The sequence below is a fragment of the Pteropus alecto genome, unplaced genomic scaffold (assembly GCF_000325575.1).
Source record: "Pteropus alecto unplaced genomic scaffold, ASM32557v1 scaffold78, whole genome shotgun sequence".
NCBI lineage: Eukaryota > Metazoa > Chordata > Mammalia > Chiroptera > Pteropodidae > Pteropus > Pteropus alecto.
In genome coordinates this window covers 10,879,488-10,894,353 of record NW_006443124.1, presented here as the reverse complement: position 1 = coordinate 10,894,353, position 14,866 = coordinate 10,879,488, and the positions used below count along the sequence as shown (strand labels likewise).

Here is a 14,866-nt window from a genome sequence, read left to right as displayed (position 1 = left end):
GGTAGAAGTAGAAGAGTATAGTAGCTATAGGTTAAAGGAAGGAGAGAATAAAATGAAAGCAGCCAATGCAAGCAGTCTTTCAAAAGCATCCATAATGAAATCCAAGCACAGACACAAAAATTCAGGAACTTTTGCAAAAAGCACAAGTAATATGTGACTGATGGTTTTTCTTTATTGAGTCAAAAGCTGGAAATGTCACTCATTAATTCACTGGACTTTCTCTTTTTCTTTTCCCAACAGAGGAATGTACTTTTTGGTTGTGTCGATTTTAGACATATTCCACTGAACATTCAAAATAGGCAGTACTCAGAGGAAGTCTTTCATTGTAGGATTTGACCAGAAGATACAGATAAATTACAAAGCAAGTTATTTTCAAGGTGACAGTTTGACTAACTACTGTGTTTTTTAGCACTTCAAATTACTAACTGAAAAACCTGAGAAAGTAGAGTTATATTTGGTTTCTTCCTCTTTTCAAGGCAAACTGTTAAGACTAAAATTTATTTTACTTAAAACAAAAAAACCCAGCTCTTTGAGGACAAGGAGTAACAAACCAAGTGATTCAGAACCCAAGTATGAATATAAGCAGAATAGTGTCAATTATTTTTGATAGACATAATCAATCTCCTGCTTTAAATCCATTGTAAAATAGAGGGGAAAGAGGCTAACACCGTAGCAGAGCATCATCAATAAGAGCGATTAATCCTATTTTTAAAAAAACACACACAACTTACTTTAAGAATTTCATCCACACAGCTCACATCACCAGAAGCAGATGCCTTAAAGGAAAAAAAAAAAAAAAAACACACATTAGATTTGAAGTAATTTATTACTAGATTTTTATCATTTCTTGTACAGATTTAACATCTGTTATTAGAAATGAAATTCAATTTAAAGAAGTATTATGATCTTATTACTCCAAACTAGAACACTAGATTCTTTGGACTAATTTCCTTGAATACAATTTTTTTAAAAACTAAAAAATTTAATCACCAAACTGTACATGACTTAAAGACCTTTGTATTTTTCAAAAACTTTAAAAATATTATCTTTCTTATACTTAGAAATGATTTTTAAGTGTAATTTTTTCAGGTGAGCATCTTGTCAAAAATTTAAAAATTTATATACAAAATATACCATGATACTGAGATACAGCATTTCACATAAACTAACAGAATAAAACCAGTATCACTGAAAAATTACTTGTCTGGAACATGATGGACATTTCACATAGCCTTTCTTGAATCATGGAAGTTGTTTATTCTAAGGCGCAAACAGGAAATAGAGAGCTGGAGTTAGAACTCAAAAGTCTAATTTTAAGGATGTTGTTTGAAGAACAAATTACCACTTTACTATTCTCTTGAGAGGAGTAATTAGGTGACAAAAGCCATGAACAATGAGTTTCTTGTTTCTCAAGGTCACAAAAAGATTTTTAAATGTTCTCAAAATATCTTTTTACCTATACCTGACACCTGCCCTCACTCAGTTTTAGTTATGAGCTACGATTTTCAGCTACTAACATTACTTAAAAAAAAATTTTTTATTGCAAAAACTATATTAAAAGAAAAATTCACCTTGTCAGTGCCTTTACGCTCTCGCTGTCCCTCTCACTCTCTGCCTGAGAGGAGACCACACTCTGTGGACTGTTATCCCTTTTCTAATAAACTTTTCTTTTGACTCTTAAAAAAAAAAATTTCATCTATTTCACAATGAATGCTCACTTTTTTGGTTATTCCGTATACGTATGAGGTTACAAACTGTAAATTTCAAACCACCAGTATGAATCTGGAGCAGCCGCCTCAAACCTTAAGTGTAATCAGAGAAAGGGATCATGGCATCCAAACCATACATTACCATCTCTATGAACCTGAAAAATTTCCAACATCTACCACAATGAACAATGGCCTACATCTCGTTCATTAGTAAGCTGTAATTTTTTTAAACAAAAGAAAACAAGATGTATTATTCCATAAAATCAATAGGAGGAAATCTAAGGTTTTCAACACTCGTGCTTTTATTCTCTGACTCATCATTTTACTATTTCAACACAGTGAATGACATATTCTCTGCTGCCCAAGAGGGGAAATTAATAACTCTATGGATCCACTTGGGAGTCAATCACCAGTCTTTTTTGTTATTTTTTACATTCCTTACTATTAAGATAAAGAGACAGATCAAGTTCAATTATAATTTCATGGTAAACTGCTTCACATAGTCATGATGAGAAAAGCTCTAAATGTGAGACTTACATCCAATGGTTGGGAGGGTATTTTCAGCTTGGTGAGATGTGCTTTGCTGCTGGGCTTCAGTTCAGCCATGCTGTTGCCATGGGACTGGCTACTGTAGTGCTCAGAGGACAGCTTCGGTTCCATGGATTCCTGTCCGTCCATGGGCCGCACATAGGCAGTGGGTTTCTGTAACATTGAACTGGACTTTGACATCAATGAAGGTGGGAAAGACTGATTTGAGTGCTGCCCACTTGAAAAGGGTACACGGGAGGGAGAATCCCAGTTTGCATCAGGGTCCCGAGGAGATTTGGAACGCTGATGCTCCTTGCTATGGTGATCATTCCCATGAGACCTGGAATGACTGGAGCTTAATGAAGACATACTCTGGATTTTTTTTTTTGTGATTTGGAGTGTTCTGATCCATGTTGGCCTTTTTTTCGGCTACTGCTTCCACTACTGCTATACGAGTCACGGTCGTGCCTCTGGCTACTACTATTAGTGCCACCACTGCCACCTGCACTGGTCCGCTGGCTACTGTGTCCACTCGGTAAACCTGAGGACCGTTTCTGAGACTGAGAAGTACTGGGTGCAGGTCCTACTGGAGTCCATTTGCTACTCTGATGAGAGCTCCCATGTCTCTGTTCAAAGAAATTTGGGTTAGATTTTTCATCTGCTGTTGGTGGTACTGTAGGCTTGGGAATTGCGACAAGCTTTGGTATAGATCTGTCTCCTATGAAATCCTTCATTTCATCGTAGTTTCCAAGCGTACTCTGAATGCGACTTGATAGCTTATCTTCTTTGCTAGTCTACAAAAAAATGTAAAATAAAATTTCACAGTTAGCATAACTGGAAATAAAAAATGCTCCTAAACCGACTTTCCAAACTTCAAATGGAAAGGCGCTTTCCAAAGGGAGGCCTCAGACCTCACCTCATATCTTCAGGTTAACATCACAAAGCAAACTCCAAATGTATCATTTTTATAATGAAAAAAATGCACTGAAAGTGAAACACATTCATGCTAAAATACAAATATTCTATGCACACTGAGAAATATACACAATAGATTCCAGGAAGACCTTGTATGAAAAGTAAAGATTTACTGCCAAAAAAAAAAAGATTCCAAGAATCTTTTGGGGAAAATAATCCAACAAATATACTAGAACAGTAGAGAAAATCTTCTGAAGAGCAGAAAAAGTAATCTGCCTTTACATAATTAAGGTTCAATTCAGCAGATTAGCTAACATTCTTACACTGGTAGTCTAAAAAAACATTATATTCCTTAAAATTCAATGTTATACTTAGAAGCAGAAACAAAAATTTAGTGAAACAAGTTATATTCAACTTTTTAAAAAAGTTTAATTCCTGTAACTTTGACTTATCAAGGTAATAAAAGTCTCAACAACAAATTAAACATGGAAAATCCACTGATAAAAGTTTAAATCCTAGCTATTAATTCTGACCAATAAATGCTCCAACATTTGAAGTCAACAGTATTTAAGCTTCAAGAATTATTCTTGGATAATAAGAATGTCCAAGATGTCTTTAAGCTTTAGGACTCTTTCATATTTATATATATGGAAGACAGTTTACTAATTATATTAAAAAGGAAATCAAGACTGAACTACCACTATTTATTTTGAGGTTGGCATAAATCAATAATGACTTTAAATTATTTGAAAATCAGTCTGATCCATATTAAACAAGAGAGGTAAATATATAGCAATTTATAGATTATCAAGATTACCAATCAAATCCAATTCATTACAATATAATTACAAAATAAATGGTAGTATAATTCAAAGGTTGTGGACCAAACTCCTGTTTTTTCCAATATGCCTTTAATCCCTAATCCCAAATCTCAGATTTTATGTTACACTCATATAGTTGATGTCAGTATAACTGTCTTTAATTGAAAAAATCTCTTAAAAGCTCTGAATTAAAAAAAAAGCTCTGAGTAATTCGTTTTTATAGATCTCATAGGTGGTTTCTACAAATACCAAATGTTATAACAGTAAACCCAGGATACGATGTTACATTTATATTTCATAATAAAAAGTCTAACATACTCTCAATCTCATAATATATGCTACGAAGGTCACTGCTGCTACAACACATAGTATTATAGCTATTATACACAGTATAAGACTTTTAAATGTAAAAATAGTTCAAATGAAATCTAAAGCCAAATCAAATATTAAGAGAGACATTAGCGGCCACTACAGCTACATTAGTGATCAGAAGTGGTACCCATTCAGTGTTTTATGTAATCTCAAATTAAGCACATGGGTAGCTATAAAAATGCCAATTGGTTCAATTTACTGAACACCTCTGATTAAACATTAAATACATTAGAAAAGCAGAGATTTAGTATGTGATAACAGAAAAAGAACCAGATTGACCCTGAAGATACATTTATTCAAACATACTAGTAAGTCACTGAAATTTAGTAAACCAAATAAACAAATGGCAAAGAAACAGAGAGAAATCAAAGAATCTATGACATATATTCAGCTTTGATTGATGTTATACCTAAAGAACCTATAAAATAGCAGATGATGCAGACTCACAAAATTTTAATTTAATCCAAGGCTCAGAAAGGTTAAATACTTGCCCAGAGGTAGTGGTAGAGCCAGGAATACAGACATAATTACGTAAGCTAATCCAGACCACATTTTCAAAAGTATAGGATAGCAGCTAGGGATGGGGTGGGGGGAATAAATAAGGATGACTTTAGGGCACGAGTAATGCTCTATTTCTTGATCTAGGTACTGATTATACAAGGTTGTTCATGTTGCAAAAATGCTTTCAGCTATAACACGATTTATATACTTTTCTATATGCATGTTATACTCCAATGAAAAGTATGTTCTATTTAGAAGGAAAAAAATGTTAAATGGTATACATAATACCTTTTTTCTAATATAAAAATTCAAGTTTAAACATTTGAAAAGCAAAAATGTCATGGGATTGGGAAAAAGCATTCAAAGAAGGACGACTTACAACTTTGTATGGCTCAGCAAAGAGAGGAGAGCTAGGTGGGAAGGGGTCTTCGCCTTGCTGAATTTCCTGATTCCGCCTTTCCCGTTCTTTCATACGCAGCACATTCCGGTCTTCAAGGTTCATGTTGCTATGGAGAGAAATGCAATCCTTATATTACAAAAAGAAAAGGAAAAATTAAGTGTTCTGTACTGACTTTGTCAGTTTAAAGCTTCAATCGGAGATTCCCTTTCGACTTCCAAGTAATAATAGGCATGAGTGCTGAAGTTGGGTTTTGGCAATGGTTTTGACAACTAATACTATTAGTGTCTTCCACAACTATCCAGACAGGACACGCCAGCCCAGAATATCAGGATCCACCCCATTGAAACACTTAACCTTATCAACTTTTAAAGTATTCTGCTAGCTAAAAAGTCAGCTAAAACTTATACTTTCAGAGAGAAGGTAGTACTTAAACACAAATCCTTAATATTTCCTATAAGCCTTTGAGTGGCTTCCTCTTCAGAAATCTAACTATTCTTTGCCCTTAGAGGCATAAAACCCACTCCCACCTACCACACCCTCCCCCCAGGGTCCAGTGCTTGTCTGTACTTTGCATCTACCTTATCTTGATTTCTTTTTGTCCCAAACACAGCTTCCTTGGTGTCCATCCTTATGGCAGTTTGACCTCAGCTTTGCTGTTGCTCTAGATTCCCTAAAAAACGACATTTCTGCTCTAAATACATTAATATTTCAATTAACACCCAAAATGGCAAAACTGAGGCTTTCAGCAATAGAAACTAAAATTAACTTGGGTTAGTAAAAGTAGTTGAAATTGTGTTGAAAAAAGAAAGTGTTTTGGAGTGGAGAGAAAAATGAGGGTGTCATTTCTATTATCATGACAGTATGTTGTAGTTTCACTAAGAACTAAAGAAAATAAGTTTAATTACAGCAGCAGAGATTTTCGTTAAATAGATAACAATGAAAAAGATTTTCAAACCCTGGGAAAAGGAATTACCAGGGTTTCTGCAATACACTTCCTTGGAGATAGATTAAAATATTTGTCCTAGTTTTGATTTAAAAAAATAAAAAGTCTTTTTGAAGGCCAAAGAGAAAAATCAGTTATACTTGTGTAGCATTTCTAAACTTATGACTCATAAATCAAATCTAATCAGGAAATTAAAGTCAATCAAGATTGGGGGAAACTATAATTGTAAAATTAGAATGGAGAGCAAAACCAATATACTCTTGAAGACTTTTATTAAGTGGTTAGAACAGTGCAAGTAAACATTCAAAGAAAACTTCCTGATTTGCACAATTAGTATCTTGCAAAAAAGCAATTTAATATTTTTTAAAATGTTCTGTGTTCCAAATTTCAAGTTGTTTCTTATTGTACAATTTTCTAATACATTTAGATAATAATATAAGCTATTCTGAGGTATGGAAATAATGTGTGCTTTCTTTTTGGTCTCCCTAGCACCACACAGAACCAAAAAAAAAGTGTTTAAATCTTTCTTTAATAAATACCATAAAACATCTATACTTCAGTATTCAGAGAACAAAACCAAAGAACATATTTATTCTCTAGCTCACTTGAAGCAACTAATAATTATATATACTAACAATTGAGTTTCATATAGACCTCTTGAGCTAAAGTGCTGTAACATACAAAGTTATTTCTATCTGATAGAGTCTAAGGGACATGTTAACTAACAATTTCTTTACATTTCCTGAATTCAGTTCCTGAAAGATCAGAAAACAATAAAGCATTCTTCAAACTATGATTTAACTTATGCATCCAACGGCACTAAAATAATCATACAAGAAACACTCTACACTTACTGTAAAAATAGATGATTCCCACCATAAAATTCCTCCCATAATACAATTACAAAAAAACTATGTTTTCTTAAACAAAGAAAGTCATCCAACTGAATATTTCCTCTTTCAACAAAGCTGAGAAGAAGCTAAGAACTAAATGAACAGATTACTTATAAAAACTAATATCTCAATTGTGGCTCTTATTCTCTATTTTTTTTTCTGATCTGACTCATTTTCCCATCTAATATATAGGCTCCATTTTTTTCTCCTGTGTCTCTGAACATCAATTTCTGCCTAAGATAAAATAGTTTCTCCAAAAGCGATAATTCAAGTAATCCTGAAATTTAAATACAAGTCAATTTGAAGTATATCTTTGTTGTATAGGCAAAACTATTTTATAGCATATTCTTTAGAACACATACAACTATTGTATTGAAATAGGATTCAGTTAAAATTAGCAAATTGCTATATCACAAGAAAATCTGTGGGACTACTAGATAAAATAATATTTAAAAGAAAATTATCAAGTAAAAAGGAGGGTTATATATATATATTCTCCATCTAAAATTTTTAATTACTTAAGGTAAATTGCTTTAAGTACCCATCAAGTACTTAAGGTGATATATTAGTAACAAACAATTATAAACAACAGTCTATGGACAAAAAGAAATGCAAAGAAATCTGCAACTTAGGGTTGTTGTTGGTAGTGATAATGGTGTAGCAATTTCATTGCTACCAGACTGAGCAAGTGAGTAGATATATTGAGACTTTTGGGGAATCAGAAATCTTACTATGAGAAAAGAGAGATACAAAGAATGAAATAAAGAGAAAAAAAACCTTTGGGGATTTGAAATTAGAAGTAATACTATGAATTCATGCTTATGTAAATAAATGTAAATATAAATATATAAATGTAAATATATAATCTCTAGTTCTGTCCACTGAAAGCTTCTAGGAGCAGTGATAACCTTGTAGAAAGAAGCACCCTCAGCACCCAAATTTTTATTTCCAGTATCACTTCCTACTGTTAATGGAACAGGATTTCTTGAAGAAATAGCTAATTCCAAGACTGCAGAAGGGAAAATACAAAGTAAGCCTAAAACATCTTGTTGTAACAGCAAGAAAATGTTCAAAAACATATGGAGACACATTAAAAGGGCGTGGGAACCCGCCTAAAGGAGCTCTCACCAGTCAGATTTAGAAACATGAGCATCAAAATGAACCAACTGAATAAAAAAAGAATCCCTTAGCCCAGAGAGATAATAGCAAAGAATAAAAAGAGAAATAAAACAGGAAGCAAATGCCCTTCTTTAAAGGAGAATGCCAGCTAATAAATGTAGAAGAAATAAAAGAATTAGAAAATGGTCTTTTTCAAATCACTAAAGTAATAACTTAATAATTGAGGCACGAGTCAGCAAGGGATGCTAAAATCATTGGGTGAAAAATTTGGGAGAAATGGGATATTCAGTACCGCCCAATAGGCTATTAATTACAAAAGAAAAAATCTTTAAAATAGAAAAGTACAGTAAACGCTACCCTTAATCAAGTGATCACATTTAACGTCATCAACAATGGGACAGACTGACATCATGTGCCTTCTAACGTGACGCACTGAAGACATATCACCACTTAGGTAGTCTTCCTGTTAAAAATATTTAATCTGAATCAAATTATAAGTAAACAGAGAAATGTAAACTGAGAAACATTCTGAAAAATTGGCCTGGACTCTTCAAAAATGTTACTATCATGAGACCACCTCCCCAAATAAAAAGAGGCTGGGGATTACTTCTACATTCTTCTACAATAAAAGAGACATAACTAAATGCAATATATGATCCTTCATTTCCCAGATCTGGAGAGGAAAAAAATGGCTGCGAAGGACATGATTGGGAAACTTGAGGCAATCTGAACATTGAAAGTATTTCAGATAATCACATCAAGTTTCTCAACTGTGATAACTGTATTTGGTTATGTGGGAGAATGTCCTTAATTCTTAGGATATACACGAGTGAAATGTTATCATGTCTGCAACTCTCAAATGGTTCAGCACCCATGTGAATATATATTTAGTATTACAGATATGTGTGTGTGTGTGTGTGTGTGTGTGTGTGTGTGTGTGTGGGAGGAGGAGTCACAGACAAGAGGTGGAGGAAGAATAGCAGCAATAGCAATCACAGTAAAAATGTTAACAACCAGTATATCTAGGTGAGGGGTATATGGGAGTATATTACATTTTTGTTATAGATCTGAATTTTTTAAAAATAAAAGATGGGAGGAAAAGAGTGATACAGTTTAGGTATCAGAGCACCATGGGGGTCTACGATCATGCCACCCTGAACAAACCAGATCCCATCTGATCTCAGAAGCTAAGCAGGGTCAGGCCTAGTTAGTACCTGGATGGGAGACCACCTACGAAAACCAGGTGCTGTAGCGTAAAAAAATAAAAAATAAGGGATTGTAAACTGACAAGGTCCTTGCAATCTGTGAAGTCAACCAAGGGTTGCCTCACCTAAAAAATAAATAAATAAATAAACAAACAATAAAACAGAGCACCATGGGTGCTTTCCAGCATTTTTCAACTTTGGAATTTACTATCAAACTGTCTCTTCTCTAGGACTTAAGGTATTTCTCCCATTCTTAAGGCGTGCTCCTTATACCTCCAAATTCACACTGATCATCCAATACTCCTCAACTTCTCCTATGTCACTATTTATTACACTTGAGGAAGTGTAATGCCATTCTTGGATAGGAAGGAACACCAACAAGCCAAGCTTCAGTTTCCCTAAAGTAAATGGATGTCCCAAATTTATTTTATAATTATTTATTAAGTGTACTTATTAACTTAATACAAAACATTAATCAAAATAGTGTGATAGTGCACAGAAATGAACATATCAGAAAACAGAAGCCAGAAATTAACCCAGGGATACGTGAGATTTTAATAGTTAACAAATTCATTTCAATAAGTTTTATTTAATAATAACAATTAAAAGCTAAGTACTTCTCTACTGAATTTCTTTAATATTTAGATTACACAGCTTTTTCATGTGTTACTTAGACATTTTTTTCTCCTTTTGTTCATTTTTCTATTAAAGTGACAGTTTTTGATTATGTAATAGCTATGCTTTGTCACATATCTTAAATGAGGAGAATAAAGTTAAGGTTAAATCTTATATTAAACTTGCATCTTAATTCTACTGACCACCTCACTTTTTCAAGTCTTCGGCTTCCTCCAGTCCCACTCCCAAACTCTACTAGCAGGCCATGCCTAAACTCTCCCCAATCCCTTCGTCATAGTAAGATACAAAACTCAATGCATTGCTGAAATGTGTCAATATTCTCTTCAAACCCTTTGATTTATTTGTCTGCTTTCTTTCCATTCACCTTGATTTGCATCTGCTCTGCCTCTCTGGAGTTTTATTTCTGTGGGATAACTATAATTAACCTAAAAAAATAGTTTTAAATTTCCATTCTACAGACATTGTGCTATCTATATCTTTATTTCTCAGTTATCTAGTATCCAAAGAGATCACAGGTGAATTTTACTATGGACAACATGGGGTTAGGGTACTAAAGGAAGGTGAGGGCTGGCTGGCTTTGATAGACATCCTCTGTCGCCCACTGCAACTATTTTAAGTCTCATCCACCCATGAGTAGTAGCTACATCTAAGTGAAACTGCATTTTATAAAGGAATTGGACAAATTAGAAAGAGGTCACTTCTCAGCCATTTATATTTCTCTGAAGATCCTTAGGACTTCTTGGGTGGGGAGGGAAGGAAGGAAATGAGAACAAGGTTAAGAATAGCAATCTCAGACAGACATCAGAAATAATTAGAGCATGTGGTACATGTGTGATAACTGTCTGCTGGATGAATATTTGAGGGGAAAAAAGAGAGGTCCTCACTCATTTGTCCATAACCAATATTAAAGAGGCTACAGTATTAATTCTCAAGATGACCCAATACACAGTTCCTCAAATCACAGATGATTCATGTGGTTTAGTTATAAACAAGAACTATTTGATAACCAGGTGTAGAGTGGTAACCTAGCTAATAAAAATTCTTAAACATAAAATGTCTAGTAACCGAAAACCAATAGAGGCAACTACCTTTTAATTAACTTCTTAAAAACCGTAACAAAGTAATGTAAGTTCCAAACTTCGACTGAAATATAAACAGTCGAGGCACTGTAATTTAGTAAATGGGACAATTAAGGATACCTGATTTTTAGTTTTGGTTATATAATACACTAGACATATAATTTAAGTAACTTCCCTGAACCTCAGTTTTACCTCTTATAAACTGTCCATACTAATCTGATGATAAAGATGAGAGAAATATGAGTATTTGACATTATACAAGAATAAAGGGTAAAATAAAAAAGGAGGGGTGACTGCAGATGGGCACCAGTCTTTTTGGGGTGATAGAAATGTTCTATGATTGCACTGTGGTGACAGCTGCATACTCTAGAAACAGATTAAAAATCATTGATTCATAAACTTAAAAACAAGTGAATTTTATGGAATGCAAATGATACCTGAAGGAATATTATCAGCTTGAAAAGGATCCTTGATTACTATCATTTGTTAACTCTTCCTCTTTCTTAAGACCTGACCTTATTAATGGGATTCCGACCAGTACATTCCCTTAAATAATTCAGGCTCCCAACCTTCTGCTTAAACCACCTGTTTCCCTACCAGGAACAAACTGAATCTCACATCATTTAAATAACCTAGTGTTATTCATAAGATAAAGGATGTGAATGGAACAATTACCATAGTATCTCAGAATTTGATACATTGAACTTGAACACTATAATAAACTAAATAGACCTAACAAATAAGTATAGAATACTCCACTCATCAACAGCAGAATACACATTCTTCTCAAGAACACATGGAACATTCTCCAGGATAGATTATATATTAGGCCATAAAACAAGTCAAATAAATTAAAAGTATTGAAATAATACAAAGTATATTCTTAGATCACGATGGGATGAAATTAGAAATCAAGAACAGAAGGAAAGTTGAGAAACTCACATTTACGTGGAAATTAATATACTCCTAAATAACCAACTGGTCAAACAAGAATCGTAAGGGAAATGAGGAACTCCTTTGAGATAATGAAAATAAAACCCTGTACCTAATCTTATCAGATGCAGCTAAAGTAGTGTTTAAAGGGCAATTTATAACTATGGCCACTGTTATTAAATGAGAAAGATCTGAAATAATAAAGATTAAAGGAGAAAAAAATAAAAGAGAATAGAAAAATAAAGGAAATGAACAAAACCAAAAATTGGTTCTCTGAAAGATCAAGAAAATTGACAAATCTTTAGTTGCAATAATCAAGGGAAAAAGAGAGTGCAAATTACTAAAACCAGGAATGAAGATGGAGACAAAACTACCAACCGTACAGGATGAAAATGGTTATAAAGGAATACCATGAAAAATTGTATACCAACAACTAAGGTAATCTAGGTGAAATGCACAAAATTTCTAAAAAACACAAAATTATCTAATTTTGTAATTTAAACATTTTTTAATTTTAAAAAGTTAAAGAGTAAAATGTGACCTTTAACTTGCTTCTTTCAAGTGATGTTCAGAACCTGTTAACTCTTTTTTTAATTAGTGTCTTAGAACTATTCAACTGAAAAATGGAGACCTTCAACTGTCAGATTATTAAATGATTTAAACTCCAAAAGTCAAAATGAGATTGAGCTAAGATTTCAATTCTTTTAGAATCCAGTTTATTATAACTGCTATTAAACTGTAACATTATCACGATATAAATCAAAAGCCTTAGAGCACAGAAACCCCTCTTGGCCTCATTTGGCAGGATTTCTTCTCTCTGTCCATGACAGAATCTGAAGAAGTCACTTCCTACAAGGCAGGGAAACAAAAAGTGTACACATGGAGATCAAAATCAACAATAACAAAACATCAGGTCCCAATGCAGTATTTTGCACAGAAGGACCTTTGCCCCAAAGTTAGTCATGAGACTTCTACAGTACTTTAGGCTGGAAGCAAAGATAATTCCATATCATTTTTGCTTTTTTCATATGTTTGTATTATCTCAATTACTCATAATCATATTTCATAAATCACTTCCAATTAGGCCCTCAAAGTTTCCCAGAAACTATCTTTCTCTGATGAATGCTCTTTCCTATTCCTATTTCATGGAGTCTGACCCTCCCTCATAACTTTCATTCCACAAATGACCCCGTCTTACCAAACAAAGATTAAAAATCAGAGAAATCCTCTCATCAACCAATCATCAACTTTCAAACTACCAGCATCTGCATCTACTCTCTTCTTTCCCATGGTTAAAAAAGTATCTCCTTCTATCAAAGAACAATTATGCCTATTTTGCCATCTTTTTCTAAACCTTTATCAGTTACTGACTTCTCTAGAGCAACTTCAACTTCTACCTCTCTAATGAATCCTTTCCATCAGCATTCAAGCATATTCTTTAAAAAGAGTCTTCCTTGATCCTTTATTTCTCTCCAGCTACCACTCTATCTCCTCTATTCTTGTTCATGGCCGAGCTCCTCATCATGGCCAAGCTTCTCAAAAGGACTCTTGATGACTGTCTACTTCTGCAACCATTCATTTCATAAAAAGTTGCCCGAAAAGGTGTAAGGAGCAATAGAGTGAACAACACCTGAGTTACCCACAAATCACCTTAGAAAACATAGCAATGCCAATGAAGTGGAAGGCTCCTGTGTGCCTTTCCTCGATCACATCTCCTGAGCTTCCTCCCCCTACAAGAGGTAGCCACTATTCCGATTTGGGTGTTAATTAGTCTCATAAATTTCTTATATACTTTTACTATATAAGTACATATCCCTAAATAAGATACTGAATTTTCGCATATTTTTCAACTTTCAAAAACAGTATACTCTAAAGACTCTGAGCCTTTATAATTTTTTTTTTAAATTTTTTCATATTTTATGCCTACAGCACCTGGTCTTCCTAGGTGCTATCCTATCCAAGTACTAACCAGGCCCAACCCTGCTTCTATCATCGAATTCATTTTATATCTCACTATCATTCCATCCCAGTTCCCACAAGGGGCCTTTCTGGGGCTTCTTCAACTTGTGGTGCTGTTTCCTGCTTCAGAAAATTCATGTAGACAATTCCCTTTTCCTTCAGAGTACTTGATCCCAGTTAAGTATATGCTTGTTTTGATGTTCATTAATATTTCCTCTACCACTAAAAAATTGGGGAATGTGTTGGTTTTGTTCAGCACTTCATACCTATAACATAACCAAGTGGACAATCACTTGAATGAGTAAACTAATGAACTTTATAGCCTGGTTAAAAAGGAAAGGTTACCTCATTTACTAGGAAATGATACCCAGAGATCATTATGTTCTTTACCCAATATCACAAAACCCTAATATTTCAAAATTAAAATAACTAGTACTTCATATTACCCTAAAATCAGACATCATTCTGCAACAAGATTTAACTTAGCACTCTTAACATCTGCATTTACTTATTTCAGGTAAACCAGAACTGAAACATATTTCTTTACTCATGTCAAGCTATACAACTCTTATCTTTTAACTATAACTCTATTCGCTCCTCCATGAAGCTTTTTCTGATAAAACAAAACTTTATTTCCTCATCTTAGAGGCCAAATAGTATCACAAGTGATGCTTATTATGTAATTAAGCAAATATTCAATTGTTTGATAACTAATTTGAAACAGTATTTGCCAGACTTGTTACCAATAAACTGATTTGTTCTTTTAAAAATACTAGACAATTTAAAACCTAAATTCAAGAGAAGAAATGTTTATTACATACACAAGTATGCTCACACTTAAGGGTGAATCTAA

General features: G+C 33.7%; 1 protein-coding gene and 1 pseudogene across 1 annotated transcript in view; one reads left to right on the top strand and one right to left on the bottom strand.

Annotated features, from left to right (window-relative positions):
- Positions 1-14,866, bottom strand: part of AFF4 (AF4/FMR2 family member 4) — a 69,295-nt gene that overhangs the window by 43,706 nt on the left and 10,723 nt on the right. The window contains 4 exon segments of the mRNA XM_015598073.2: positions 732-776; positions 2,247-2,620; positions 2,623-3,031; positions 5,226-5,352. Of these exon segments, the coding sequence (XP_015453559.1) occupies positions 732-776; positions 2,247-2,620; positions 2,623-3,031; positions 5,226-5,348 (951 nt within the window). The 5' untranslated portion in view covers positions 5,349-5,352.
- Positions 9,338-9,456, top strand: LOC112471998 (annotated as a pseudogene).